This window comes from Impatiens glandulifera, chromosome 3, assembly GCF_907164915.1.
Source record: "Impatiens glandulifera chromosome 3, dImpGla2.1, whole genome shotgun sequence".
Taxonomy (NCBI): Eukaryota; Viridiplantae; Streptophyta; class Magnoliopsida; order Ericales; family Balsaminaceae; genus Impatiens; species Impatiens glandulifera.
This window is the reverse complement of record NC_061864.1, coordinates 20,322,933-20,349,221: the sequence shown is the minus strand read 5'-3', so window position 1 is coordinate 20,349,221 and position 26,289 is coordinate 20,322,933. Positions and strand designations below refer to the sequence as shown.

The following is a 26,289-nucleotide window of genomic DNA, read 5'->3' as shown; positions in this document are numbered from 1 at the left end:
GTTGGCGGGAATTTAGTCACTTGGCGCAGCAAGAAGCAAAACGTGGTTGCAAGATCCAGCGCTGAAGCAGAATACCGGGCTATGGCTACTACAGCTAGCGAACTTATTTGGATTAAGCATCTACTCCAAGATATGGGGATATCTCATAGTGAACCGATGAAAATGTATTGTGACAACCAAGCAGCACGACATATCGCATCTAATCCCGTTTTTCATGAACGAACGAAACATATTGAAGTTGACTGTCACTTTATCAGGGAGAAAGTACAATCTGGCCAAATTGAAACACCTTACGTAATGAGTAAGAACCAATTGGCCGACATCTTCACGAAGTCTCTAGATAGAACCTCCTTCGACCACATTCTTGACAAGTTAGGAGTTTTCAATCTATTCACTCCTAACTTGAGGGGGAGTGTTGGAAATAATGAATGAGTCATCATTGGGCTTGGGGAATATAAATATTTCCACCTTGGTTAATGTCTAAGTCAAACATGGGAAGTGGAGTAGTGGTTTGAGTAATGTAAAGATTCCTAGGAAAGTGTAAAGGTTTCTTGTATATATTGTATATAAATAGGGCTCTCCCCCTCTCATGTAATCAACATAATAATATATAATATATTACAACTTTTCTCTACAAACTTTTTTTCCGAAAAGTTAAAACGTACGTATGTTTTTTTTTTCTCTCTGATGACATTTTTAGTATTGGAGGGTGTCTTATTTATCTGTTCATCCTTTTTATTTGAGTTGATTGTAATTTATTGGGTTCAGAATTTTGTTTAGTCGGATCAAATTTATTTTTTTAGATTTTTTAACTCGAATAATACTCTCAGTCTCTGATGAGTATTAGAAAAAATAAAATAAAATGGAGTTATACGATTTGAAGTTATATCTATTTATTTAATAATGAATTATTGAAACTAATTTTTCATTTAAATGTCTTTTTACCTGTATCAACTTTTAATTTGTATAAATTTTTTTTTTTTTTTTATAGATAGTGAATTATCACTTAACATATTTTTTTCGGTATTGTTTACCAACTCACGGTTAGGGTCAATGGATACCCGTATATTTGATACCCACGGGTACTCGATGATCAGGTTCAAATATTTTAAATTGGATTCGGGATCAAGATGAGGAGTAAAAATGATTACCCCATTGGGTTCGGAGATGAAGGGTGTGCAAAACCCTAAATCCGATACCTGAAATATTTATATTAAAAATATATATATTTATTAAAGTTTAAAATGACTTTTTAAATTACACATCATTACAAATTTACAATAAATATATTATTTATCTTACTTATATCTACACTTCATTTTAATATTATTTTAATTTATTTTCCCCATTACTCTTTTATCTTTCTCATCATTCTTTTTCATAACAAAATATTTTCTCTCTTTACTCACTTCTCAGATTTTATTTTAAAGTTCAACAATCTTAACTTTTTTTCATATTCTTTCTAGTTTTGGTTGATCTTGAGTATGTAATAATAATAATAAAGTTTTTATTTTTTATTTTTATAGGTTTTAACTTTTATTACATAAAAGTGAATAATATTTTCATTTCTATTTTTAATATTTAGTATATTCAAAAATAATTAATATAAATTTATATTTTAATCGGATAATAGGGTATCTGACGAATCAGGGATGAGATACAAATTGAGATACCCGTCGAGTTCGGGGTCGAGTAGTAAATTGAAAATTGAGTTCGGAGATGGATACTTCACTACCCGGCGGGTAGGTACCCGTTGTCATCCCTTCTCACGATTAATAATAATTTCACATGTTCCTTAGAATATTTGATAGAGATTTTTTCGACAAACTAAATTGATTTGTTTGGTTTATTTTTTCATTCATCGTTATGTAACTCAAATAAATTTATCATATTAAAGACCTAATTGCTATTTGAGGTTCTTGAGTACTTTTTATTAAATGTGTCGCAAATTTTGAATTATGTCGTGTGAGACTCGAACAATCACAATTTAAAATATTTAAGGCTTTTCGGAAATGATCAAAATATCTGTCATTTTTATTCTATTGTATATTTTTTGTTTTTGTAATTAATTTATTATGTTTATAAATGAAATAATATTTAATGATGTTTTGAATATATATATATATTTTAAGTGAGTATTTTTTTAAGATCTATGTATACTTATTTGTTGAATGTAGTTTGAGTGACTAAAATTATATGATCGAACACAAATTTAAGAAAATTGAAAAAGTTTGATTTGATATTTATTTTAATAAAACTTTATGTACGGTATACTAATTTTATGTATTAATATTTTAAATTGAACATTTTTTTTAAGATACACGCATTTTAAATTGTGAATGCATCAAATAGAGAAAGAATTACTATTTTGTTTTTATAAATATAATAAATTAATTAAAAATTAATATTATATGTTAAAATAAGAAAATATACATTTGTATGTTTGTGAAAAAAATCTTATAGACTAAAATTATGATAATTCAAACCTCATCACACAATTCAAAATCGGAGCATCAATTTATGAAAACGCTAAAGTTTGACCTTAAATAACATTTGTGTTATTTATAGCGTTTAACCTTAAGTAATATTTGTGTTATCTATAATCATTTTTATTTTGGAGATGTTATTTTATATTATTTATAAATTAATTTTTATATACAACTCTTTATTTAATTTAATGAGTATTAAATTCTTATTAAAAAATATCAAAATATTTATAATCATTAAAATATCTTCCCACACAAAAAAAATAAGTAACCACTTTTTCATATATATGAAAATGAAATGTAAATAAAATAAAATAAAAATATAGGAAATGAAAGAGGGTCTAGAATTGTCTGCACACCTAGTTGGACTTTTCAGAGTTGGTTCCGTCCATTCCAAATTCAGAAACTTATCAACGGACATTACAAAGCACTCTAAATTATTGCATAAAAAAAACCCAATCTTTTTCTCTCTCTCATTCAACTAATTCATCATCCGCTCCTCAGTGAGACTCCGAAGAACTTAACAAGATATGGGTATCATCATTCACTTCATCAAATAGTGGAAACCCTTTTGAAAATGCACCACTGATCTTTCTATTCTTTATAAGATCTGATAAGGATGTGAAAACTCAAAAACCATATCTGGGTTTTTTTCGCAAGTAAAATTAGATTCATGGGTTCCTGTTTCAGTTGTGAAGAAGAAGAACTAAAGCACCAACCTCTTGACAAACAGTCTGGTAAATTTTCTATTTTTTTTATTATATTCTTAATCGAAATCAAACTTAACAGGATCTATCTGAAATTAATTTTTAGAACATGGGTCATCAAGATCTACAAAGAAATCAAGTAATGGTTTTACCAGAATAGGGATTGTATCAGAATCATCAGATGGAAATAGTAAAAGCACAAGCATTAGTATGAATGTGCCTCAAAACGTGGTTGATCTGCGTCAAAATCCAAGTAGTTATTGTAATGTTGATATATTCACTTATGAAGAAATGAGGATTGCCACCAAACATTTCCGGCCTGATCGAGTTCTTGGTGAAGGAGGATTTGGATTAGTGTATAGAGGAATCATAGATGATAATGTCAGACCTGGTTACAATAAGACCACTCATGTTGCTATAAAGGAACTTGATCCTGAAAGCCTCCAAGGTGATCGAGAGTGGCTGGTATGAATTGTTTCCTATCATTTCTTTTTGTGATTTTGGATTCTTGCTCTTAAGATTCATAGTTCTTATTCTTTTAGGTATTTTGATACTTTGATTGATAAATTGAGTGATTGGATGATTGAAAAGAAATAATATGTGATAAAAAACACCCACAAAAACTAACATCAAAAGACATGCTTGATTGATTAGTTCATTGGGTTACTTAATGACCACTTGAAAGAGTAACCAAACATGTTTGATTATGAGTCATATTTGCGACAACTTTATTTAATACAATGGATTGTTTTACAGGCGGAAGTTAATTATCTTGGACAACTTTGTCATCCGAATCTTGTGAAGCTCATTGGTTTTTGTTGTGAGGATGATCATAGGTTATTGGTGTATGAGTATATGGCATCAGGGAGTTTGGAGAATCAGCTATTTCGTAGTAAGTAATGTTTCCAAATTTTTAAGCAAGAGGATCAAAAGCGCCTTGTTTCTTTTATTTTGAAAAATAAAATAAGATTTTCTTAATCAACAAGAAATTCACATATCTCACTTTTTACACAATGTCTTATTATCCAGTGATTAATTATTTGGATTTTTTTAACTCTTTTGGGATTTGATCTTCATCACCCACCAGCGTCACTTCTTTCATGATTTAAGGCCTTGTTATTTCTATCACCAATCAGATAATTCAAATCATCAACCAAAATACCTTCTATAATCCTACATTGTACTGGTTATGAAAAACGTGTTTGATGTAAAAGTGAATTATTTGAGTTAAATGGATCAAATGAACAAAATATTATAAAAATAAATTAAAGGTATTTTAGTTAATGATTTTGATAGATGATGTAATGTTGGTTTATTTTGATTTAATCCAAATAATCAAGGTTCTTAAGCTAGTACACACTTTGAGAATGGTGGAGAAATGAGAATCATTCAGCATCATGGTAATGAGAATCTTGATTTGATTTGAACTGATAGGAGTTTCTGCTACAATGAGTTGGTCAAGAAGAATGAAGATTGCTCTAGATGCTGCAAAAGGGCTTGCTTTTCTTCATGGTGCTGAAAGACCGGTTATATATCGAGATTTCAAGACATCAAATATCTTGCTAGACGCTGTTAGTTTTCACATCCCTTCACTCTTGAAATATTATTTTATCAGTGTTTTAAGTATGAAAACTATAATATCTGTTTATTATTTCATGTCCAATTGATTTGAGAAATAATCTATTTGCAGGATTTCAATGCGAAGCTTTCGGACTTTGGACTTGCGAAAGATGGGCCAATGGGAGATCAAACCCATGTATCTACACGAGTGATGGGAACTTATGGGTATGCGGCTCCTGAATACGTAATGACAGGTGAGTTATTTATGTGGTTTTAGTATGAAAACACTATGGATGAGCTTGTTTGATGTAGTTTTTCTTTTGAAAAAAAAACCTTGATTTAATGAAAAAGTAGATTTCAAAGAAGAAAATTGTCATAATGGCTTGGACTCGCACCTTTTGGCTACGAGCCTTGCACCGCCATTGAGCTAAACTAGCTTTTAGATAAAAAAAAAAAGGTGAATTATTTGGGTTAAATGAGCATAGGATAAAGGGTTCTTTGGATTAAACCTCGTTAGATCTTGGGTTACTCAAATAAACAAAACAAAACCTGATCACATCATCTTCCCTTGTAACTTTCAGATCATTTAATTTATCAATCAAAATATTATTAATTTAAATAAAAAAAATCAATCTAACTCAAATAATCTAAAAAACAAGATTTTGATTTCATAACACCTTCAAATTAACCTCACATCAAACAAGCTTTGAAGTATATTCAATTCTGGGATTGACACAATCTTTGCCTATGCTTCAATTCCTAAGGATTTTTTTTATAATCATCTTTTTTGAAACAGGTCATTTGACTGCTAGAAGTGATGTTTATGGATTTGGGGTAGTTTTACTTGAGATGCTAATAGGAAGAAAAGCATTGGACAAGAGTAGGCCAAGCCGAGAACATAACTTGGTAGAGTGGGCCCGCCCGCTCTTAAACCACAGCAAGAAACTCTTAAGAATATTAGACCCGAGAATAGAAGGGCAGTACTCGAATAAAGTTGCCATAAAAGTGGCCAATTTAGCTTACCAATGCCTTAGTCAAAATCCTAAAGGGAGGCCTGTTATGAGCCAGGTGGTTGAGATACTCGCGTCTCTTCAGGCCCAAGAACCGAGTCAGGAAGGACAACAAATCATCAGTCCTGGCGGAAGCATAACACTGTATGAAGCACCCAAACCGAAAGCTGAGAAAAATATAGAAGGTGGTGATATGCTCGAAAGCAGCAGCCAACCGATAAAAGAAATAAGCAAAAGCGAGCTTTCGAAGGAGAATGATAGTTGCGAAGTCAATGCAGTTATCGTGTAACCGGATATAAATATGGATCGTCTTTTTTATCATCTTTCTTTTCATTTTTGGCCGTTAATATTTATTTTGTTGGTTGGTTGTTGTTGTTATTATGTCTAGAGGGGGAGGAATTGAAAAAAATAGAAATTTTCATTGTACCTATTTATCATGTTAAAATGTAATGGTGAAGTCTTCATGAAGAAAACATTTTACAAGTTTTGAACTTCATTTATCAGAGAAGACTATTTTTATTTGAATTATCAATATTTTGAGATTTTCTTTGTCTGAAAAAATTACTTCTAAATTCATTATCTGCTTTACACCAAGTTTTTAAAGTTTATTTGGTATATATAAATTGTTTTTGACCATTTTTTTTCTCAATCCTTCATTTCCCTATTTCTTTTGTATTGCTATTTGGATCATTTGAAAATCAAACAATAAAGCCATCTTCAATGATACTATTTAATTTGTTATTTCAACTATTTGATTTGTAAAAATATTTTGCAAAATTATCGGGACAAAACAAATGGCTTCGCCCGGGTTCGAATCGGAGACCTTCAGTGTGTTAGACTGACGTGATAACCAACTACACCACGAAACCTTTTGATTAAACAAATATTAATTTAATTAATTATATCAAAAATTTTCCAATCAACATCAATAAACAAATTAAAAAACTGCATAATAATATTGCTCATTAAATGAAATTAATTTTTTTACCAAAACGTTCTAAACCGATTAACAATAAGTTTAACAGAATAAGAAATAAAATGAAATTGTTACTCAGAATTTTAAGCTGATTGAAATAAAAATGATAATTTATTTACATATTCAAATAAGTGGCCAAAATTTGAACAAAAATAATTTAGCTAGAGATCATAGTTAAAGGTTTACATTAAAAAAATCAAGCTTTAAAAAAATTTCAGTTTATTAAAGAGTTAAATCTTAATGAATTAAGAGAAATAGTTATTCACACCTCACTAGTGTCACTAAAATTTGAAAAATAAATCTTGAACAAGAGTTTAAAAAGTTTAATTCCCATTTAAAAACAAATTCAAATTGTGATGGAGAAATATATAGTATACTTAAATAATTAATATCACAAACTCTTAATATATCAATTAATAATTTTAAAAAAATTATATTCCAACTTTATTTGTATGAATTTGCTAAATAAGAAAAAATTATTTGAATTATTATCATATTAAAATTTTGTTTAATTCGTTATTTTAAATTTAGTTTAAAATATATAGAATATAAATTTTGAAACAATTATCAAATCGACTTCATATTGTGTTCAATCAAATCGAATATCCAATCAATTATCAAACCGACTTAATATCTAATACTAATGCATATAGGATCGTATATCCAAACAATTATCAAACCGATTCAATATAAATGCATTAAATAAGATATAGGGTCTCAATAATTGCATGAACCTATGCAAAATTACTAACAAATAAGACTATAACATTGAAATGGTAATTAATCATAGTCATTAATCAAATACATCACGCATTAAAATATCAGTAATTTTAGACTTTTTTGATTGGAAAAACAACATAATCGAAAATGGTTCGGGTGCAAAGACTCGAATCCATAACCTTAAGCTACCACTGAGCTACGAAACTCTACTGCATTTCCTTCTTCAACTAACTTTTCAGTCTCAACTTATAACTCTCCTGCAGACAAAAACATATTTGATAGTTTCATTCTTCATTTTCTCAATCACTCGAAACAATTAAGAATTAGTAGAGCTTGTTTCATGTCGATTATTTGGGATTGCTTTACAAATAATCCACCCAATCTCATCATTCAATCAACTAAAATACCATTTTTTCAAATAATCCAGAATTTATTCAAAAGATCAAACAAGCTTTTATTTAATCTTTATTTGCATTTTGGTCTGCATTTGTTGAATTACGCATTTCTTTTCAAGTGTAAAAGTTATCAATGTCACTTTGTAACCTAAGAATAAGCGAATTCAAGCAAACTTTAATCGAAAACAAATACTTAAAACTCACCCCATATTTGATGCAATTCAAATGCTAGCTGCATGATGAACCTTCTTTCTGCAGAATTAGTAAAATTGTTGCCGGCAGCTTCCTTCATAGCTAATAAAAATGCCTGCTTTGTTTTTGCAGACGGCACCAGGTAATTTTGCCCACGGATATTACTCAATTCAACCACCTTAAAAAAATAAACAAAAGCTTTTAATATTCAATACAAACACAATCATCTTTTCAAGGTTTCAAAAACATACCTGTTGTAGCCAAGGGATAACCGAGTTAATGAATTTTTGTTCCAAAAAGTATGATCCCAGAATGTTAAGAACATCTAAAGCAGTCTTTCGCGATAATCTATCAAGAACTGGACCAGTTTTACGAACAAGTTCAAACAGAAAATGTTCATCACCCAAATTTAGACCCTCCACATAAGCTGACTCAAGTTCCCTTTCAAAAATGTGACCTTTCTGCAAGTTATTCTTGTGGGATCCGATATTTGAATCATTCGTTTTTATTTGATTGTATCTCACAGTGACATTTCCTTTGTTTGGCTTCCCTATAGTGGGATCTGTCCATATGTCAGTTTCTTGTTTACGAGATTCGCTCAGTTTGCTCCTGGAAAATGTATTTTTCACGCAGGGTTGTCTATCGCGTATATCGATAGAAGGCCTTGGGGTGCTTTTGTTGAGACTAGGCGATCCAATCTTCAGAAAATTTCCATATTTTCCTCCATTAATAACTTCTTGAGCTATTGTGTCAACTACTTGCTCAAGACAAGATACTTTCGACTGTATCGTGGATAGGCTATTTGTTGTGTTAGCAGTGAAGACCTAACACGTTGCAATGAGAAGTGACAGTTAGTTGGTTGCTATAGTAAGGTGACTATTATTGAAATATAAAAAACAGAATTCAATCTATTCAACCTGCCTCGCCAATCTATTCAAACAGAATCCAATCTATTCAACCAATCGATTTAGAAACTAAAACATGTAAAAAAATATATTCGGTCTTCCTCACTTAATACATTGCATTGGTCAACCCAAAAGGGTTTTCAGTTCAGGCAACAGAGGAGTCCACGAATTATGTAAGTGGCACAAGGATTTATATGCAAAATTCATGCTAGTAAAAATGGATAGTGCCTCTCTAGTATTAACTAGTTTGATGATGATGAAAAGTATGAACTTCATTGATTTGAAAGGAGTAGGTGTTGAATATGTTCACATATTTTTAAAAATATCTCTTAACCTTATAGGATGGTAGGAACTAGGAATGTAATTTCTCAAATATACCAAAACCTTTTTTTCAGCCACAGTTGTATTGTTTGGTAATAATTGCGTGTAATAAATCATTCAGCGTAACTTATGATGCATGAGGAAGAAACTTAAATTGCATCTCATAAACATGCTTACCTTCAACATATCCATTAAATCTGATTGTTTGCTCTCAATTTCCAAAAGCTGCTTTCGGATGGAATCCATCTCTTTAGTTGCTTTCAGGAAGCACCTATCCGCATTAGGAGAACTAGAATCTACTGCAGAAGAATCTACTGCAGAATCAGTACTTCTACGATCCTGTGAATTAATCGGATATCTTTCTTCTTCTGTATCAATCTCATCATTTGCAAACATATGATCTACTTTGACTGATCTCTTCAACCCCCCTTCATGTCTAGCTTTAGAAACTTCCACATGTTTGGTTTTGGAGTTACCTGTCAGAAGACTTGAAGCAGAAGAGTATTCTTGTCTGTCAACCATTGGTACATATCTATGGTCATTTTCTAGGCAACTTTTGATATCAGTACTTATTGTCCCAAAGCTTTTGGTAATTGAACTTCCCTCAGATTCTTCGTTGTTGATATCAGACACAAGAAAATTGTGAGTTTTTGGAACTGAAATTTCAACACGCCACTCAGCTTCTTTTGGATTTTGACAGTTGTTAAGGTTACTTTGGCGTGGCTTCCTAGCTGAAAGAGGACTCATTTTCTTCGTTGAATCGGTAACCGCTTTTGCAAGTGGGGAACCCTTCCACTCATAACCATTGGTTGCACTAGAAAAAACATCACCACCTCCACAAAAGTTTTCTGCATCAATACAATTTTCAGGATATATACACCAGTTGAAGCACATAATATAATAAGTATAGAAGATTTCATTACAGATTGGTTGAAGGATACAAATTACTATAAGAAATATAACATTTGATGAAATTGACGAGTTGTGAACTATTATCAGTTCAAAGGCATCTAAAATTATTTGAAAAGACTACTGCCACCCAGCTTGAGAAGATGAAATTAATATTAGTATGCAAATTAGTAGACCTATTCACGTTATTGTGAGGTGTGCAAACAATATAAGCTAACAAAACCTTTGATAGAAGATCCAGCTTCCGAAGGTTCTGGTGTATCAGGTCCAGGAAGACTTCTCCAGACATTCAAAGACTGCAGTATTGTGTCCCTGACTGGTTTAACCTATATGGTATGCAAAAAAACATCAACATAACCAACTCAAAAGGACATTTTTAATAATTTAACCTAAATAATCCCAAAAAACTCGCTTTTTCATCATACAAGATTTTGATTTCATAAACTTCAAATAACCCCACATCAAACTCTAGGATCACCTAGGTAACTGCTTGGTATAATGCCAAAAGGATACCTTATCAAAGCGACATAATTCAAGTGAGCGAATGCAAGATGCCTTCAAAGATCCAATGGAGGGTCCCCCAGTTGAAGCAAGTTCTAATAAAGCTAATGAAGCAGCTTTACGGGTGTTCCAGTCACTATTCTTGAGAGCCTCTTGGATGCTACCTATAGCAATAGATAATGCCTTTTTGGTTGGGGTGCCACCTGCCTGAAACAATGAGAGAAAAGGTTGGTCTATAATGCAGTGTAGAATATAAGAGAAAAAAAGAACATATGGAAGAACTACAAAAGATTTTGTCCCATTTCTGCCATTCTAGTTGTAGCCTTAAGAAATATTCATTGTACAATCTTCTCAGCTTTGATTGATCTTATGTTAGTACAATCTAGATCACTTTACACATTTAATCCATCTTAATGAAAGTTTTACCTGAATAATACTCCTAGTCAATTCAACTGCAGCTGGTTTTGCCATAAAATGTTGATTCTTAAGAAACTGCGTGGTTCTAGTCATCATCCGTTGCAAAATCGATACCGAAGGATAGTTAAAATAGTCAATAACCCGAGCCAAACACAATGCAGCACCTGACTGCATATATTTATTCTGTTCACCAAGTGCTTCAAAAAGTGGTTTCACCAATGCAACAAAAAGATCCTCATTTTCACCTTCTTCATTACTCAATTTAGAACCTAAAACACCCATTGTCTCAATACAAGCATCCCTCACAATAGAATCCGAATCTTTTAACCGTTTCACAATACTAGCAACTATCTTCCCAATATACGGAACTATTAACCCATCATGTAAAGTTACTAACACACCAACTAACCGAATACATTCTTTACGAACCGCACTCTTCTGATCAGAATCAGTGTCCAATATACAAGACATAAAAGGGACAACCGTATCATGAGTTAAACATTCAATTGTCTTCTCCAATTCCCCAAGCCCAATCTGATAAGTATCTCTATCAGCAAGTCTGTTTAATGAAAGTACAACTCTTTGTTTAAGATCATATATTGCCGCCTTCTGACCATTACTACTACCCTTCTCACTTCCTTTTACTCTAGCAGATACCTGAGTTCTCATGTTTCTTTACTTTTTGAATTCTTAAAGAGACATTTGCCTGGAGATGATAAGAGCATGCAAAAGAAATTAAACCTAGCATATAAATCTGAAAGCAGTAGAGAAATGACAATGTATATAGATCTAAGCTTGTGAAACTGAGATTATTTGAAATCAACGAAAAAGGAGATGAAAACAAGGATGAAGAAGAATGTGGAGATAATTCAAAATAAAGTACCAAAATCAGTAGAGGCTGCAAACAACAGTAAGAACTCAGGCCATGAAGCGCAATGTAACTTATTACCCGTGAATCTGTGATGTGTGTGAGAGTGAGTGTGTGAGAGAGAAAGAGAGCTCTAGTAAATGAACAAGAGAGAGAGAGGAGAGAGAGAGCTTTACCAATTTAAGGCATTCCTCAGTTTTCGCGCTTTGCTTTCTCGTTTCAAACTCGGGAGCCTTTCATGTGTTTTTGTGGGTCCCACAAACTTATTGGGCCTTATTATAAAGTTTCTTTATTCATATGATTCATGTCCAATTCAAATTGACATTTTAGACAAGTCATTCTATTCAATATACATTTATTATAATCACAATCACAGTTTATATTTAAAAGTCAATTTTTTTGTATTTTTTTTATACAAAATGTTAAAATTTGTTGTCAATATTTTATTGTAATATAAAAATACAAAAATCACTTTTTAAAAAGGGGTTAAATTAAGAAATGAGAATAATCCAACAATTATCATTTTTCCTTTTTTAAATAAAGTTATCCACAAAAGTGAGAAAAATAAATATAGAAAATCTCAATTAACTATAATAGTTTTGTACAAGCATATTTGTTTGTTATGGCTGGGTAACAATTTTCTAATATTATAAATAAATAAATAAGAAAACTTATTTGTTTGTTTTTGGGTAATTATTTTTTATTTTTATTTTTAAATTATTAAGAAAAATTAAAATTAAACAACAAAAAAAACACGAGAAATGAAAAGTTGTTACAATAGTTTTAGAATAAAACACGAGGACAATCAAACAATGAAACGTACATTTGTATTGCAGAAAAAGATTGAAAATACATGAAACAGAAAGCTTTACATAGAGGAGATGATACACAGAATGAGAGGAAAAGAGGACAAATATTTGAAGAATCAAAATCATTCAAGGAGCTTCAAGTACCTTGGATCTATACTCTCCCAATGCCCAGATAGGGAAAATGTTTCTGTATGCAGCATAAGTAATCATGCAGTTCTTATTGAATACCCCCGTTATCTCCTGCAAATAGAATCCGAGGAGGACGGTTGGTGAATAAGAAAAATGCGTATTCTCTGCTTAATATTGAATGGCCAAATACAGTATAGTTGGAAAAGAGTATACTAACTTTAATCTGAGGTTATTTGAAAATAATCTAGATTGTTTGACAAAAAACAAGCTCTTAATTGTGTTTTATTTCAAGAAAACATTTTAAATAACTTACTTTATTTGTTATAAATTTGAAATATAAATGGGAAATCTAGTACATTGATCCAAAAAATCGACATTTTCATCAAACAATATTTTGCTTTCATAATCTAGATTTTTTCCAAATAACCCCATATCACACAGATTCTGAAGTTCATAGATGTTATCTCTTCTATCAGATCAGAAATGTTTCATTTCTTTCTTATTTTTCTTTTAATGCAGATATAAGTTGAAAATCAATACAAGAATTTTACCTGCTGAGGGAAATCACCATTTTCCATCTGAGAATTTATTAGTATTTTTGCTGCGCGGTGCAGTGGCAATGGGTCTCTCTCAGCCTATATGAAGGTCATAAAATTTCATTCAGACAAGTTTAAGAAAAATAAAAATCTCGTATATTTTCTTGAAAGGGAACACATTTTATAATGAAGTGAAAGGAGAAAAGGGAGTTACAAATAATAATTAAAATGATGTTTTATATTATCTTTTTACCCAAAATCAAATTCCTTGCAAAATCGGAAGATTCAAAGGAATATTCAAGTTTATATATAAAATGAGGGCTGACTTGCAAATTAAGCTTTACATGTATACCTGGTTGGCATCAATGAGAGCAAGCAAAACCCAAGAAGTATTTACTATATGAGGCCTGTCGCCTTCGATATTTGTGTAAACCTGAAAAGATCAAATAGACATGCAGAAGGCTTGAAAACTGAAAAGATCAAATAGATATTTCATATGTGAAGTTAAAAGCTGATGATGGGGGATCAAGGAAGACAAATAAACCTTTAAAAAAGCAATAATAGTTGACAGATAAATACTTTTAAGAATTCAGTTGAAGCAGTATCTAATCTTAAATCATAAAGTTAATTGTGTCAAACATGATCACATAAAAACTTATAATAGATAAGATTACATGTCAGGCAATAAACATATAGAGACTAAATGTGTTACTGACCCTGTTTTGAGAGGAGAGGTAGCTCTCTCCCCAGCCACCATCAGCAATCTCTTTGGATAAAAGAAATTCACATGCCTTGCGAATGCTAGAGGAGTTATTGTAGTCTCTTCCAGAAGCAACTAGTCCTTTGATCCCAAACCATGCACCATATGTGAAGCAAACTCCCCAAGAACCATACCTAATAAGATAACAAGATATTAAGAGCTTGTTTGATTGTAGTGTTTCATTGAAAAAAATCTTGTCCGATGAAAAAGTGGATTATTTGGGTTAAATGGCTAAAATATCCTTTGTATTTAATATTTAAGATGTTATAAAAATATTAGTAAAGGTAATCTGGTATTTCGGTTGATGAGTTCATTGATGATGGGATTAGGGGTTATTGGATTTAATCCAAACAACCCTTCATCATAAACAAGGCCTAAGTTATATTCTGCAGATATTGAGTAATCTGTTACAGGTACACAACATATAGAAACAGCCTGAGGAAAAAGAAAGAAAAAATGTATGCAATCAAAGTTAACGGAAAAAGAGAGAAAAAAAACTACCATGAACCATCAGATGCTTGTATCTTTTCAATGAATAATGCAGCCTTTTCAATGCAATTTTGTATGTCTTCTCTACGATGTCCAGGGTATAGTTTCTTAAAAGATGTCAAAGCTTGGATTGCAGCTGAGGTGCACTCAACATATCTATATATAATAAGAAGCAATGTCAATAATCAAAGAAAACCAAGAAGAAGGTAGCAATATAAAGGTTTTATCTATCTTACGGATAATCAATTACAATATCACCAAATGTCTCAGCAGGATTGAGCAACTGAAATCAACGAGAAATAATTAAAGTAGAATCATATATCTGAAACTGAGAAGAAAGGAAAACAAAAGCATCTTGTTCAATGATAGTAACATCAGTGCCAAAGAGTTGTTCACATTAAAACCCTTAGAATGGGAGTAACTAAGAAACAATTTTATTTAACCAACTCGGCCATGTTTCTAAATAGACAACTGTTTATATAGCTAACATGAAGGAAATAGGTACATGCAAACCTGCAATATAGTGATTTAACTAGAAAACATGTGATTACCCTATATTATAGTACCAAAAACAATCAAAATGTAGTTTCCAAAATTATTAGGGTATATGCTTGAAACTCAGTACACGTTTGATTGATCAGATGCGTATAACTTATCATTCCTTAAATTGACCCAAGAATGGAAGACAGTAACAAGGATGCACAGAAGTTTAAGGAAACTTGGGTGCGTCAATAACCAATTCAACTTCTCTTTAGCCCTTATTGTTAATAGTTACACCAACATAAAATCCCTAAATAGATTCATCTCTAGTGCTCTATTGGCTGCACAAAAGAGTGATTCATGAAAAACATATAGTGTGTCCAGAATATGATAACCTTCGAATCATAGAAAGGAGGATGTTCAAAACAAGAGAATAATGTTCCTTCAAACATTAAAAAAAATATATACAATTATTTGTTTTATCAAACTCAGTGATTTTGTGGACAATTTCATGTAACTACATATCAGTGTACAAAGTCTGCATTCCAAGGTTCTTCAGTGTACTCTTGATCCTATCAGCACTTTAATAAAAAAAAGAAAACTGTGAGAAATAAGGATGCTGTAGACGAAATAAATTTTCCACATTTCCTTCAAATGACAAGAACTACAAGTCTACAACCATAGAAGCTAGATGGTCCACTTCCAATTGGTGACATGCATGTACAGAACGTGCTATGATAAGGACAGATCACAATTTCATAACTCATACTACTGAATTTTCTAAGAGGGAGTCAGGATTACCTCCATCCAACTGTATGACCTTGTCAGTTCATAAGTTGCAAATCCACCATCAGAATTCTGATATGCATCAACAAAAGAGATTAGTAGGAAGTAACTGTTTCCAGTTTCAGTCAGCATGAGATGTAGGTTCAATAAGAAACAAAAACGTATGGATTAAGGACCTCATGGATAATTAACCAAATGTCATTGTAGTTAATTATTAAATGTTATAAGTAAATAATAGGGACTTTTTTACTAAAGCAATCAATAGCAGGAAACTAAAGAATTAATCTCAAATAAAATTAAATAAATCAGGAAAAACACATGAAATAAATCACAAGTCTTCTTCCCAACAGAACTGTAAAATATATATATATATATATATATATATATATATATATATATATATATATATATAAAAGACCAAATCTTATGTTGATATTCCTGGGTTCAAATTAACGAAATAATATACTTCCACCCTAAAATCATCAGGACTAGTGACTGAAGCCCGTAGACCATCGGTAATAAAGTCTTAGACCACACTCTATGACTTTGTGAAAGATTAATTAAAATAATATTTTTAGGATAAAATTAGCAGAAGTGATGACCAAATGCGTAGCAAATGAATACTTCCAACAACGTAAAATGGCCTTGACATTCTCGTTCTATAAAAGAGGATAGAGAACAAATAAGAACCAGCTCCTTCAATAGATTAATCGGCTAAATGCGGATCACAGTTCAAAACCCAAAAACCTATCTGCATTTAGGCCCATATGATTCTAATTAGTTCCATAAAGTTAAATAAATTGGTTACTAGAAGTAAACAATCAGGACACATGGTTTACACTGGATGTTCAATTAAATGGAAGTTGCAGATTCTAGTATTGAAGATGTTGTGCTGGATAATACAGCAAAGCAAAGAATTTAATACATAGAGACGAAGTACCTGCAGAGAAAGTATAACATTTACAGCATCATAAAGACGTTTTGCTTCTAGAGATTCACCAACAATGTCCTGAGGCAGTTTTGACAACAAAAGAACAGCCTGCAAATGATAATAACTGTCATGTAAAATGAAACGGATGAAAGCAAACCTAAAAACTATAGTTTAGCTTCCTTGGTAGTTACTTTTAATCCTTCAGCAGTACAATCTGAAATGGGCCATCCATGATCTGCAGTTGAGAAAGGCCAGGCACCTTTAGAAATGTGACGATACCATAAATCCAGATCGCCTGGGCAATCATCCAAAACCTTTAAACCAAATCACAGTCAGTCAAAACAAACACCAAAGGAACAGAGTTTATAGTTGGATAAACAAAGAGGAAAGAACTGCAATTCTGTTACATATTTACTTATCATGAAAACTAGTATCACCCACTCTCTGACAAGATATCTATTTCAAACTGTTTAAAACTTGTCTAGTTGGATAAGATGTTCAGATAAGAAAGTCCCCTAATCCAGAAAAATATTCCTCTCAATAAAAGGTTAAAGCATTAAAAAGGTATAATAATAACCTGTGAATTTTTTATGAATGAATGTGCTCTCTTAAGAGTTGGCCCAAACTCCTCTGTAAGATCTGCTGATACAATTGCTTGAACAGCAAAGGCGGCATCCCACAATTGACTTCCATTATAACCCTTCACATAGATGATCAAATACAAGGTTTAGGAGTAAATATTTCAAAAATGTAAACATAAGACCTTTGAGAACTAAGGATCGGAAAAATGACCATTGTACAGATATATGCAAGATGGATGTTTAATAATCAAGGATATAAATATTAAACCTGCATTTTCATCCCATCTTCAGCAAGCCAAAGATAATCATGAATTCTTGGAAGGTGTAATTTGAAAGCTTCTGAATTTGGATCCTCCACCCAACAACAGAGCATATTTAGAACCTGAAATTAGACAAGTTTAGAGAAGAAATCTACTTTGGTGGATGATAATATACTTATCTGACCAATTCAATAGATGAGATGTATGAATTGTTTAATGAACAATGTTGTTATCACATATTTAAGACTTTCTATACAGTGTTTGTTTAATTAAGACACGCATTTGTGACAACTATAATACAAACTTTAGCATTTAAAAAAAATATATACATACACTCTTTTCAAATTTTATATGATGTTCTATGCACAGAGATTAAAAATATGACAAAATTTGTGCCTAAAAGTGGGTTTGAAGAGTTGTGTATGTGAAAAAGCATAACTTTATGGGGAAAGATGTTTAATTGATTGAAAATATATATATAAATATATAACCTCATCAAATAAAATGAAACTCCAAAGATAACAACTCTGACATATAAAATGGGGATTCTACATTCCATAAGTATACTTGAAGCTGATTGTGAAACTGCTTTTGCCTTTATATCTCATCCTACTCTTTGACTTGAAACTCACATATATATCAACTTCCACATAAGCCAGAATTTTGAGTCTATTATCAAATAAGCCTTGATATTCCAAAGGTACAAGATAAAGACAACAGATTAGCCCAACGTTGGTGGGTCATTAACAAATGTAAGAAATTCATTGTTATTATCAAAATGACAAATAGGTCCCAAAATTTTGACTTCAGATTCAAATAAGGCCATGTACAATAAAACCCAAAAGGTATATATATTTTTAGTCAGAATTTTCTGAACCCCATTTGTTGTAGTTTATCTCAGCATGTGATATAGGATATACATGTTAAGAAGACTCACTTAAATTAAAGAAGAATACAATGAGAATGTTGGTGGTGGAGCAGGTTATGGGATTGGGAGCCAGCGCGTGAATAGTACCAAATCCAATGGGTGTGCTCTTGTCTAACATGTCTCCTCTCGTAACACAAGTCAACTAGAGCTAATCTTTCTAAAGTAGAGGAGATAGGAGAGAGAATGAAGAAAAGTAAAATAAAAAAATTAAAAAGAGAGGGAGAGGGTTGAAGAAAATTGGGACAGTAACAGCTTACTAGCAGTGGGATGACAATATGTGCATCAATGTATATCTTACACAATTTGTAACTTCTCTTTCTAAGGTTTGAAAGTTCCATATCCTTCAAGATAGTAAACTCTAAAATGTAGTTATCCTAGTCAATATGCAATACTTATGTGCACAGGTTTGAAAATTGGGAATATATCTCACACAATATGCAATATTTATGTGCACAGGTTTGAAGGTCATTCAGCTACAGAACATAGTTTATGCTCCAACCTTCGAGAGCATACCTTATTCACAGGACCTATGCATAAGTACCGTGTATTCTCATCTTCGTAATGAATATGTGTCATTGCTGTTTGAAGAGATTTCTCTCTCAACTTTTTCGCAGGCCAACGAGCAAAAATTGGTTCCATAATCTTGTCAAGGGCTTCCCAGAGCATGTCCTGAGCCAGTGGATGGGGATAGTACATATCTTCCTGCAACAAAAAAAATATGGATTCTCAGATTGTTCTTAACAGTAGAATGAATAGAGAAAGATGATAATTGAGACTCCATCGAATATCTCAGGGCTTGTGACCCTCTGCGTATTCTAAGTCAGCCGTGAAACAAATTTACATTGCTTTTAACTAGTTACTTAAACACAGTAAACTATGTATCCAATACTTAAATAACCTATTTATAAATATTGTTCAGGAATATCTTAGTAATTACAAAAGAATTCATCAAACTGAATGTGTAGGGTTCTTTACATTACTTTACTACTTCCTTTCAGGATAGAAGACATATTAAGAGAAAAAAGAGTAGAAATATTATAGAAACCCAAAGATAATTCATCTATAAGAGGCTTGATTACAATAACTGAGTACCTATATTAGGCTACAGACAAATTACGTAACACATAGAGTTGGGCTCAACTGCTCAAGGTTAGCAAATCTAACGTTGGAGATACAAGGGCATAGAAAATTCAGATTCATCTTCTAAAAAGATCAACTAACTATCAGAAGTTTATTGTGTATCTACTTTTTCCCTAACAGTTGAAAGTTGACAGTTCGTTAGAATAGCTAATAGAGGTATAGTTGAAGAAGCAATTAAGGAATGTATGAATGGAGTTTATCAAATAAATAATAATGAAAAAACCAAAATATGTACAAACACGAAATTATTTCAGCCATGATCAAGAATGTTTTTTCCTATGATAAGCTACTTCTTGAGAAGATGATTTTCTATATAAATGAAGTCGTTTAGAGATTTTAATAGTAAAATTTGATCAAATGACCATAATAATCCAATAAAATGGAAGAGGAGTTTTACAAATCTATAAATGATCATTGGCTTTGAAACCTATGTTTGAATGACATGTTTCCAAACCTTTGCACACAGATTGCGTGCTCTATTCCAATCTATTTCATGATATGCAGTAGTATAGAGCTCTTTTCTCAAGTCAAAGATTGTTGGTGTGATTGGACCAACAAACCGCTTCCCATATAAGTAGCACATCGGCAAATAAACCATCCGACAGTGACACCACATCCTTCCTACATTACAGGTAGCAAAACAAAAAAATATAGCATCCTTCAGATACTTAGATATAACATCATACATGACAAGAAGGAATTTTGTTATCAACCAAAACAAACAAGCATTCCATTCTCATCAGGACTTTATGGAACAGGCATAATAAGCATGTACCACATTAGGAATTAGGATATATCAAATAAGTCTTTTCATTTCTTTTTTTTGTTAACCAGGGTGTCTGATAAGCTTTTCCGCACCTCCCCTAAACCCTGGAGGAGGCTAGCACCACAACTCACTGACATGACCTTGTGCATTCAATAATCGGATATGAGACCTTAGGGTAGTAAGCCCCTTAGTCCAAGCTTCTTGCACTGAGTTATGAGAGTCGGCATATCAAATGAGTCTTATAAACAGAAATATCCAACTATAAGGAACCATGCAAGGCTTCCTAGGATTCTGTGTGGTTAGAGTACTATATAATGATTATATTGCTAATAAGCGATTTGATTAAGATTATTGATTCATGTAAACTAGAAATATTCGCATTAAAACATTATACCCCCACCCCCAAAAGAAAACCATATTAACATCTTTCCCATGAATAACGGGATGATCTCTTCTCCAAAGGCTTATGTTCTAATCAGTTTTTTTTTAGTGTGACAGAAAATAAATGGCAAATTTATACATGAACATTTTCAATCGGGAAGAAAATCTCCATGTACTAATAAAGGAGCAAAATAACACATGACATTATTAATAAGAAGCAAAATAAATCATCCCTTAAATGAAATGGAATCTATTAATGTCAATAATTGTTCTATTTACCCAAATTCCGGGTGTTAATAATCTCATATTTTTAAGAAATTAAGAATTGTATTGAATGACTTGCCCAAAGGCTGCGATTCCAGCATAGAAGCAAGAAACTTGAATTGACAGTAAAGAAGAAGAAGAAAAGACTTCCACATAAACCAGCAGAGCTTTTTGTCCTCTGCTTCAGTTGATTAGTAAAGAAAAAAATATGCCCATTGACTTGAAGATTCATAAAGAATAAAAAAGGAACTAATAGATCATCGCTAACCTGGATGAACAGGTAGCATATAAGGGAGTAGCCATATCTCTGGGGGCAACGGATTATTTCCACACCATTCAAATACTCCAAGAACCTATAAACACCATGAAATTCAACATGAGTCGTATAAACATATGCAAAACTTATTAAGATGATATTAAGTCAATGGCGAAAAGAGTAAGTCCCAAACTGAAAGCCACATCTTTCCCCATGATGTTATTGCTGTAGCACCACCATGGTCCAGAATCCATTTTTGACCCTTCTCCATTGACCCTTCTCCAGAAGTTGCTCCTTCACCAAGTAATCTCAAAGCAATATAATTCATGACAGTACCAAACATGGTGCTTATTCCCTCAATATGCAAACCCCATCCACCATCTCTATTCTGCATTCACATATATTTACATTAAACTTCTCATTATGCACTGATAAAGTTTAAGGTGATGAACTCTAGAAGAGTGTGCCCCTTTGTGCAAACAGTAAATATATCATGTGAGAAGAAGCTCAAAAGCCAGAAGACAGACATGTTTACCTGGTGATTATAAAGATAACGGCACATCTCATTTTTGTGCTCCTTTGATAGGACAGCATTAAGCGCTCCAGTAATAGATAGAGAAATTACCTGACAGTCAATGAGGAATAAGCGAGTTTTCTTATACATTGTACTAAATCAACTTGAAGTGACATCATTGGTAATAAGGTGATCAACAAAAATCTGTAGTCTAAAAAATCAACTCTTACCAAGCCAGGCAATAAGAACATTGGACCTCCATAATCTCCTGGCCAGTGTCCATCATGTGCCTGGAGTGTTGAATAAAAGCTAATACCTCTTCTGACTGTGTCTGTTGCTTTATCATATGTAATATCTTCAATATCCTCCACTTGGACTTGTGGTGGAATTATGTTGGTCAGATTCTCCTTTGCAAACTATATTTGGAAGAAAGATATATAGTAGTGTTTGTTGAGCATGCTATTTATTTCTCTTCATTGGTTATTTTAAAACTTCAATTAATTCACAGGTGAACGTTAATGAGATAAAAGTAGATTGTATATCAAATATTAATATAAATAATTTGACTAATATAATTTTTTTAATAAAAAAACAAAACTAAAGGGTCAATTCAACATTTCCTACAACTACAAGTTCAGGGTTTAGATGGATTTTTTCCCTAAACTCTTACCCAAAAGAAATCGTCCAATTTGGACTAACTTGGAATGTTGCAAATTGACACTTTGATTGAGCAAATTGAGAAGTTCAAAGTATAATTTGAACAAAAATGATGTATGCAGATTAATTAAATATCTCATACAAATTAAAATGGTCAGTTGTAGTTTGTGGCCTTATAATTCACCATACTAAAATATGCCAAAAAGAAGATGATAGTACCCTGTCTGGGAACTATCAGAAAAAAAATGATGTTATGTAATGAAATATAATATGCAATTTCTAAATAATATAAAATTGTAGTAAGAAATAATTCAAAGTAACAAAATATGAAAGAAAGAAAAAAATAGGTGCTGAGTTAAACAATATCACTAGGATTATCGGCAGGAGGAATCATAGATCTTCTCAAAGCTCGTTAGGATTATGTTTTCTTCATTTATTTGTTTTTGCTTTAAGATTGCTTAGGTGCTCAAACAACTACGTTTTTCTAATGCAATGAATGACCTTTGTTCAAAAAAAAATATCACTATGTTCTTGTTTGAAATCAGAGCTGCTATAAATTATAAGATTTTTGAGGGATTCTATGGCGTAAATTACTTATAAAAATGATATATTTAAACAAAATTCGACTTAAAATGTAATTTTTATAAAGAACATTTTTTATTAATACCAACAAAAAAATAGCTGCCTCTAGTTGTTATAGTTCAAGAATGAGAAGGCAGGTTAGTCAAAAACCCAACAAGAAAAACAAGAACTATCACAATCACAAAAAAACACAGACCTTCATATCAAGTATTATCGAGAACAGACAACCGCGCTTCTCATATGCCACCCTGCCCTAAGGGCGTGTTTAGTTTTTAATAAAACATGTGACGCTAATCAATATCTTAAAACGTTAACAAATTTATCAACCACGCAAGTTGGCAACCCCCAATTTAGGTTTTCTCCTGATAAAGAAAACCTGAATTTTGAATTTATTGTTGCAAGTTCAATCCACATTTTCAAATATCACACAAATAGAATGTAATTTATAGTGCTGAAATTTTTTCAAACACTTATTTGAAACCATGCTTCAATTTAAGATTACTACCAAATACCAAACTACCAATTATCAACAACTAATTCTCTCAAATAGGCAAATAAGGTCAATATTATTGAAAGAAACAAATATATAAAATAGAACTTCATAAAAAATTTCTACCAATGGACAGATTGCATTCTCAATGTTTCAAAACTTCTTGTCAATTAAGAGAGATATAGAAAGAGTATAGCACCTGTGCACGCATAAGTAGATCTGCGCTATGCTTCTGCGTGAAACGGTTGTTACGGAAGTTCTCACGAGCCTTCTCGATTTCCTGTAGTTGTTCAGGCGATCCATGTTTTGAGTCGAATTCCCAAACCTGTCTTCCTACGTGATCGTTTGTAGTCCTGAGCCATGGATTATCACCTTCTGCGATCCTGAGCTTCCACATTTGAAATAGGATCTGGAATTCAAAGGAAATGAGAAATTTATATGAACTTCATTATACAGATGTAGAAATGAAGGATTAACGAATGTATAATTACACTGAATTAACCGGCGCGGATGATGCAATCTAGTGATGAGACTTTGGATGCTAATCAATGACTAGTTCGTGATACATGAACAGTTGTTCATTAGAGGACAAGGGAATCGGGGCCGGCGCCGGAAGGGATCTAATAATATCTGGAATGCTTCTATTTTTTTATAAACCATATTCAACATTTTATTCATTTTTATTCTCATTCCTCCTTATAAAAATTGAAGGGATCATTTTTTAAATATTAATTTATGTTTCTCATAATTTCTTTTAAAAATTGAAAAAAAAAGAAAAAAAAAATTTTTTTTTTTTTTTTTGGTTATATTTACTATTAAAAGTGTGATTCAATTTTATTTAATAAAAATATGTATTTTGTTTTAAATTATTTAAATGTGAAAATTTAAACTCATGAGAAAACAAGTTATGCACTCTAATAAAAAAAAATACATAACTAACTAATCAAAAGGTTTTGTAATGGAACAAAGACTACATTTTTTTTTTTTAAGTGATAAGAATGTATCAAGATCTCACAATAATGATTTCTACTCTAAATTAAAATTTAAGATAGTTTATGTAGAAATCAAACATTTTTTTTAAGCACCTAGTTTTTTAAGCACCTAGTTTTGACATTTTAACTATTCCATTGGTATAAATGTTATAAATGTATTATTTTGTTGTAAAGTTTACATAAATTTATGTGTCTATCAAAAGAGATGGGTGAATTATGTTTTGAAAGACTTAACTGTAACTACAAATTTAGTTAAAATATATTTCTCAAATTAATTGAATATTTTGTGATGAGTACAAATTATTACATTAAATTCTTCTTAATATTAACTCAAATAAAAAATGTTGGATTTTCACTAAAAAAACAATATATCTTAAAATTTACAATTTTATAATAAAGACAATCTTATTTGTTTATGATTGTATTCATTATGTTTTTAAATATTTAAAATTTACAATTTTATAATAAACGCAATCTTTTTATGCCCAATTTAGAAATGTTTGGATCCAGAGTTGGATCTGAGTTTGAGAAAAAAATATTAATTTTTTTTATAAATATCTTACAAAATATTAATTTAGATGAAATAATTTTCTGAAATAATTTTCTGAAATATATTTTAATTATGTATATATTAACAAATTTAATAAAATATATCGGTTCAAACTCAATTATACTCAAATACTTTCAATGTTTTCAAACAGATCAATATAATTTTTAAAATATGTGAGGTAGAGGAAGAGAAAGGAGAAAAATGTCTCTCAATGAAGATATATGACATGCGAAAATCCCAAGCTGGGATGATTAGGTTTGAACGTAGTCTTTTTTATTTGTAATCTCTGTTTTTTTAGAATGTATGAATGTTACTAATCAGTTTTTTTAGGGTTTTTTAATTGTCATCCTTAATCATAGTTAGAATTTATTTAGCTTTGATTTCTGACCTTCTCACTTTTGGGATTTTATTGAAATAATTTTAATCGTTTTCCTAAAAAAGTTTTAAAATATGAAAGTTTATTTAGTTAGTTTTATTTATAAGGAATATAACCATGTGCCCAATTTATTTTAAAAGAATCTTGTTTGTTTATGATTTTGTTCATGATTTTTTTCTAAATGTATTCCTCAAAGCTTTTCATTGGGATTAAATTACAATTTATTTTTTTAATATTTACATTTTATATAAATTAATTCAAAATTAATTTAATATTTGTATTGATAATTTAAACAATGATAAAATAATCCTAGCAACAATAAACAAAAACAAGTTCTTATAAGAAGAACAATAATAAATTAGCTTTAATAAAAAATATGTTAAATTTTTTTATCTTAAATTTCACAGAGTTCAATAAATCACCATTCTCACCAAAATCATCTACATTTGAAACTTGAAAACAATATTTTAACACAAGTCGCGGAGATTATTAGCAACTCAAAGCTGCAAGCTGAAGATGACGAACTCAAATATTATTCATTTTATTCTCCGCTTCACCTTAAGTATACATAACAAAATATAGTATTTGACTTATTTATAACAAAAACTATAGTATTATTTGAAACCAACCGCGATAACCCTCTTACATAGCCGCAGCAAATCCTG

The 26,289-nt window shown here is 31.3% G+C and overlaps 3 protein-coding genes and 1 non-coding gene across 5 annotated transcripts; 1 reads left to right on the top strand and 3 right to left on the bottom strand.

Annotated features, from left to right (window-relative positions):
* The first annotated feature begins 2,926 nt into the window (after positions 1-2,926).
* On the top strand, positions 2,927-6,263 carry LOC124933010 (probable serine/threonine-protein kinase PBL17). Its single transcript, XM_047473734.1, has 6 exons — positions 2,927-3,223; positions 3,300-3,658; positions 3,950-4,085; positions 4,628-4,764; positions 4,884-5,007; positions 5,550-6,263. Exons 1-6 carry the CDS (start codon positions 3,160-3,162, stop codon positions 6,050-6,052), a joined length of 1,323 nt encoding a protein of 440 aa, XP_047329690.1. The 5' UTR covers positions 2,927-3,159; the 3' UTR covers positions 6,053-6,263.
* Positions 6,264-6,558: 295 nt separating this feature from the next.
* On the bottom strand, positions 6,559-6,632 carry TRNAV-AAC. The gene has a single exon. It is a non-coding gene; the product is annotated as a tRNA-Val (tRNA).
* Positions 6,633-7,477: 845 nt separating this feature from the next.
* On the bottom strand, positions 7,478-12,153 carry LOC124933007 (TORTIFOLIA1-like protein 2). 2 transcript variants are annotated; one of them, XM_047473731.1, is made up of 8 exons: positions 11,983-12,153; positions 11,109-11,805; positions 10,695-10,889; positions 10,405-10,507; positions 9,450-10,120; positions 8,298-8,870; positions 8,059-8,224; positions 7,478-7,716 (listed from the first exon to the last, which is right to left on the bottom strand). In XM_047473731.1, exons 2-8 carry the CDS (start codon positions 11,766-11,768, stop codon positions 7,706-7,708), a joined length of 2,379 nt encoding a protein of 792 aa, XP_047329687.1. In that variant the 5' UTR covers positions 11,769-11,805; positions 11,983-12,153; the 3' UTR covers positions 7,478-7,705. The 2 variants fall into 2 exon arrangements, with proteins under 2 accessions (XP_047329687.1, XP_047329688.1); XM_047473732.1 differs by lacking the exon at positions 11,983-12,153 and having other exon boundaries at positions 11,109-11,982.
* A 618-nt stretch (positions 12,154-12,771) lies between these two features.
* Positions 12,772-24,353, bottom strand: LOC124933008 (cycloartenol Synthase-like). Its single transcript, XM_047473733.1, has 19 exons — positions 24,198-24,353; positions 23,906-24,115; positions 22,208-22,393; positions 21,999-22,088; positions 21,657-21,851; positions 21,476-21,560; positions 20,251-20,417; positions 19,170-19,358; positions 17,737-17,850; positions 17,465-17,587; positions 17,079-17,201; positions 16,897-16,995; positions 15,972-16,028; positions 14,927-14,973; positions 14,703-14,846; positions 14,158-14,335; positions 13,794-13,874; positions 13,457-13,540; positions 12,772-13,016 (listed from the first exon to the last, which is right to left on the bottom strand). The coding sequence occupies exons 2-19, from the start codon at positions 24,101-24,103 to the stop codon at positions 12,903-12,905; spliced, it is 2,274 nt and encodes a 757-aa protein (XP_047329689.1). The 5' UTR covers positions 24,104-24,115; positions 24,198-24,353; the 3' UTR covers positions 12,772-12,902.
* Positions 24,354-26,289: the final 1,936 nt, after the last annotated feature.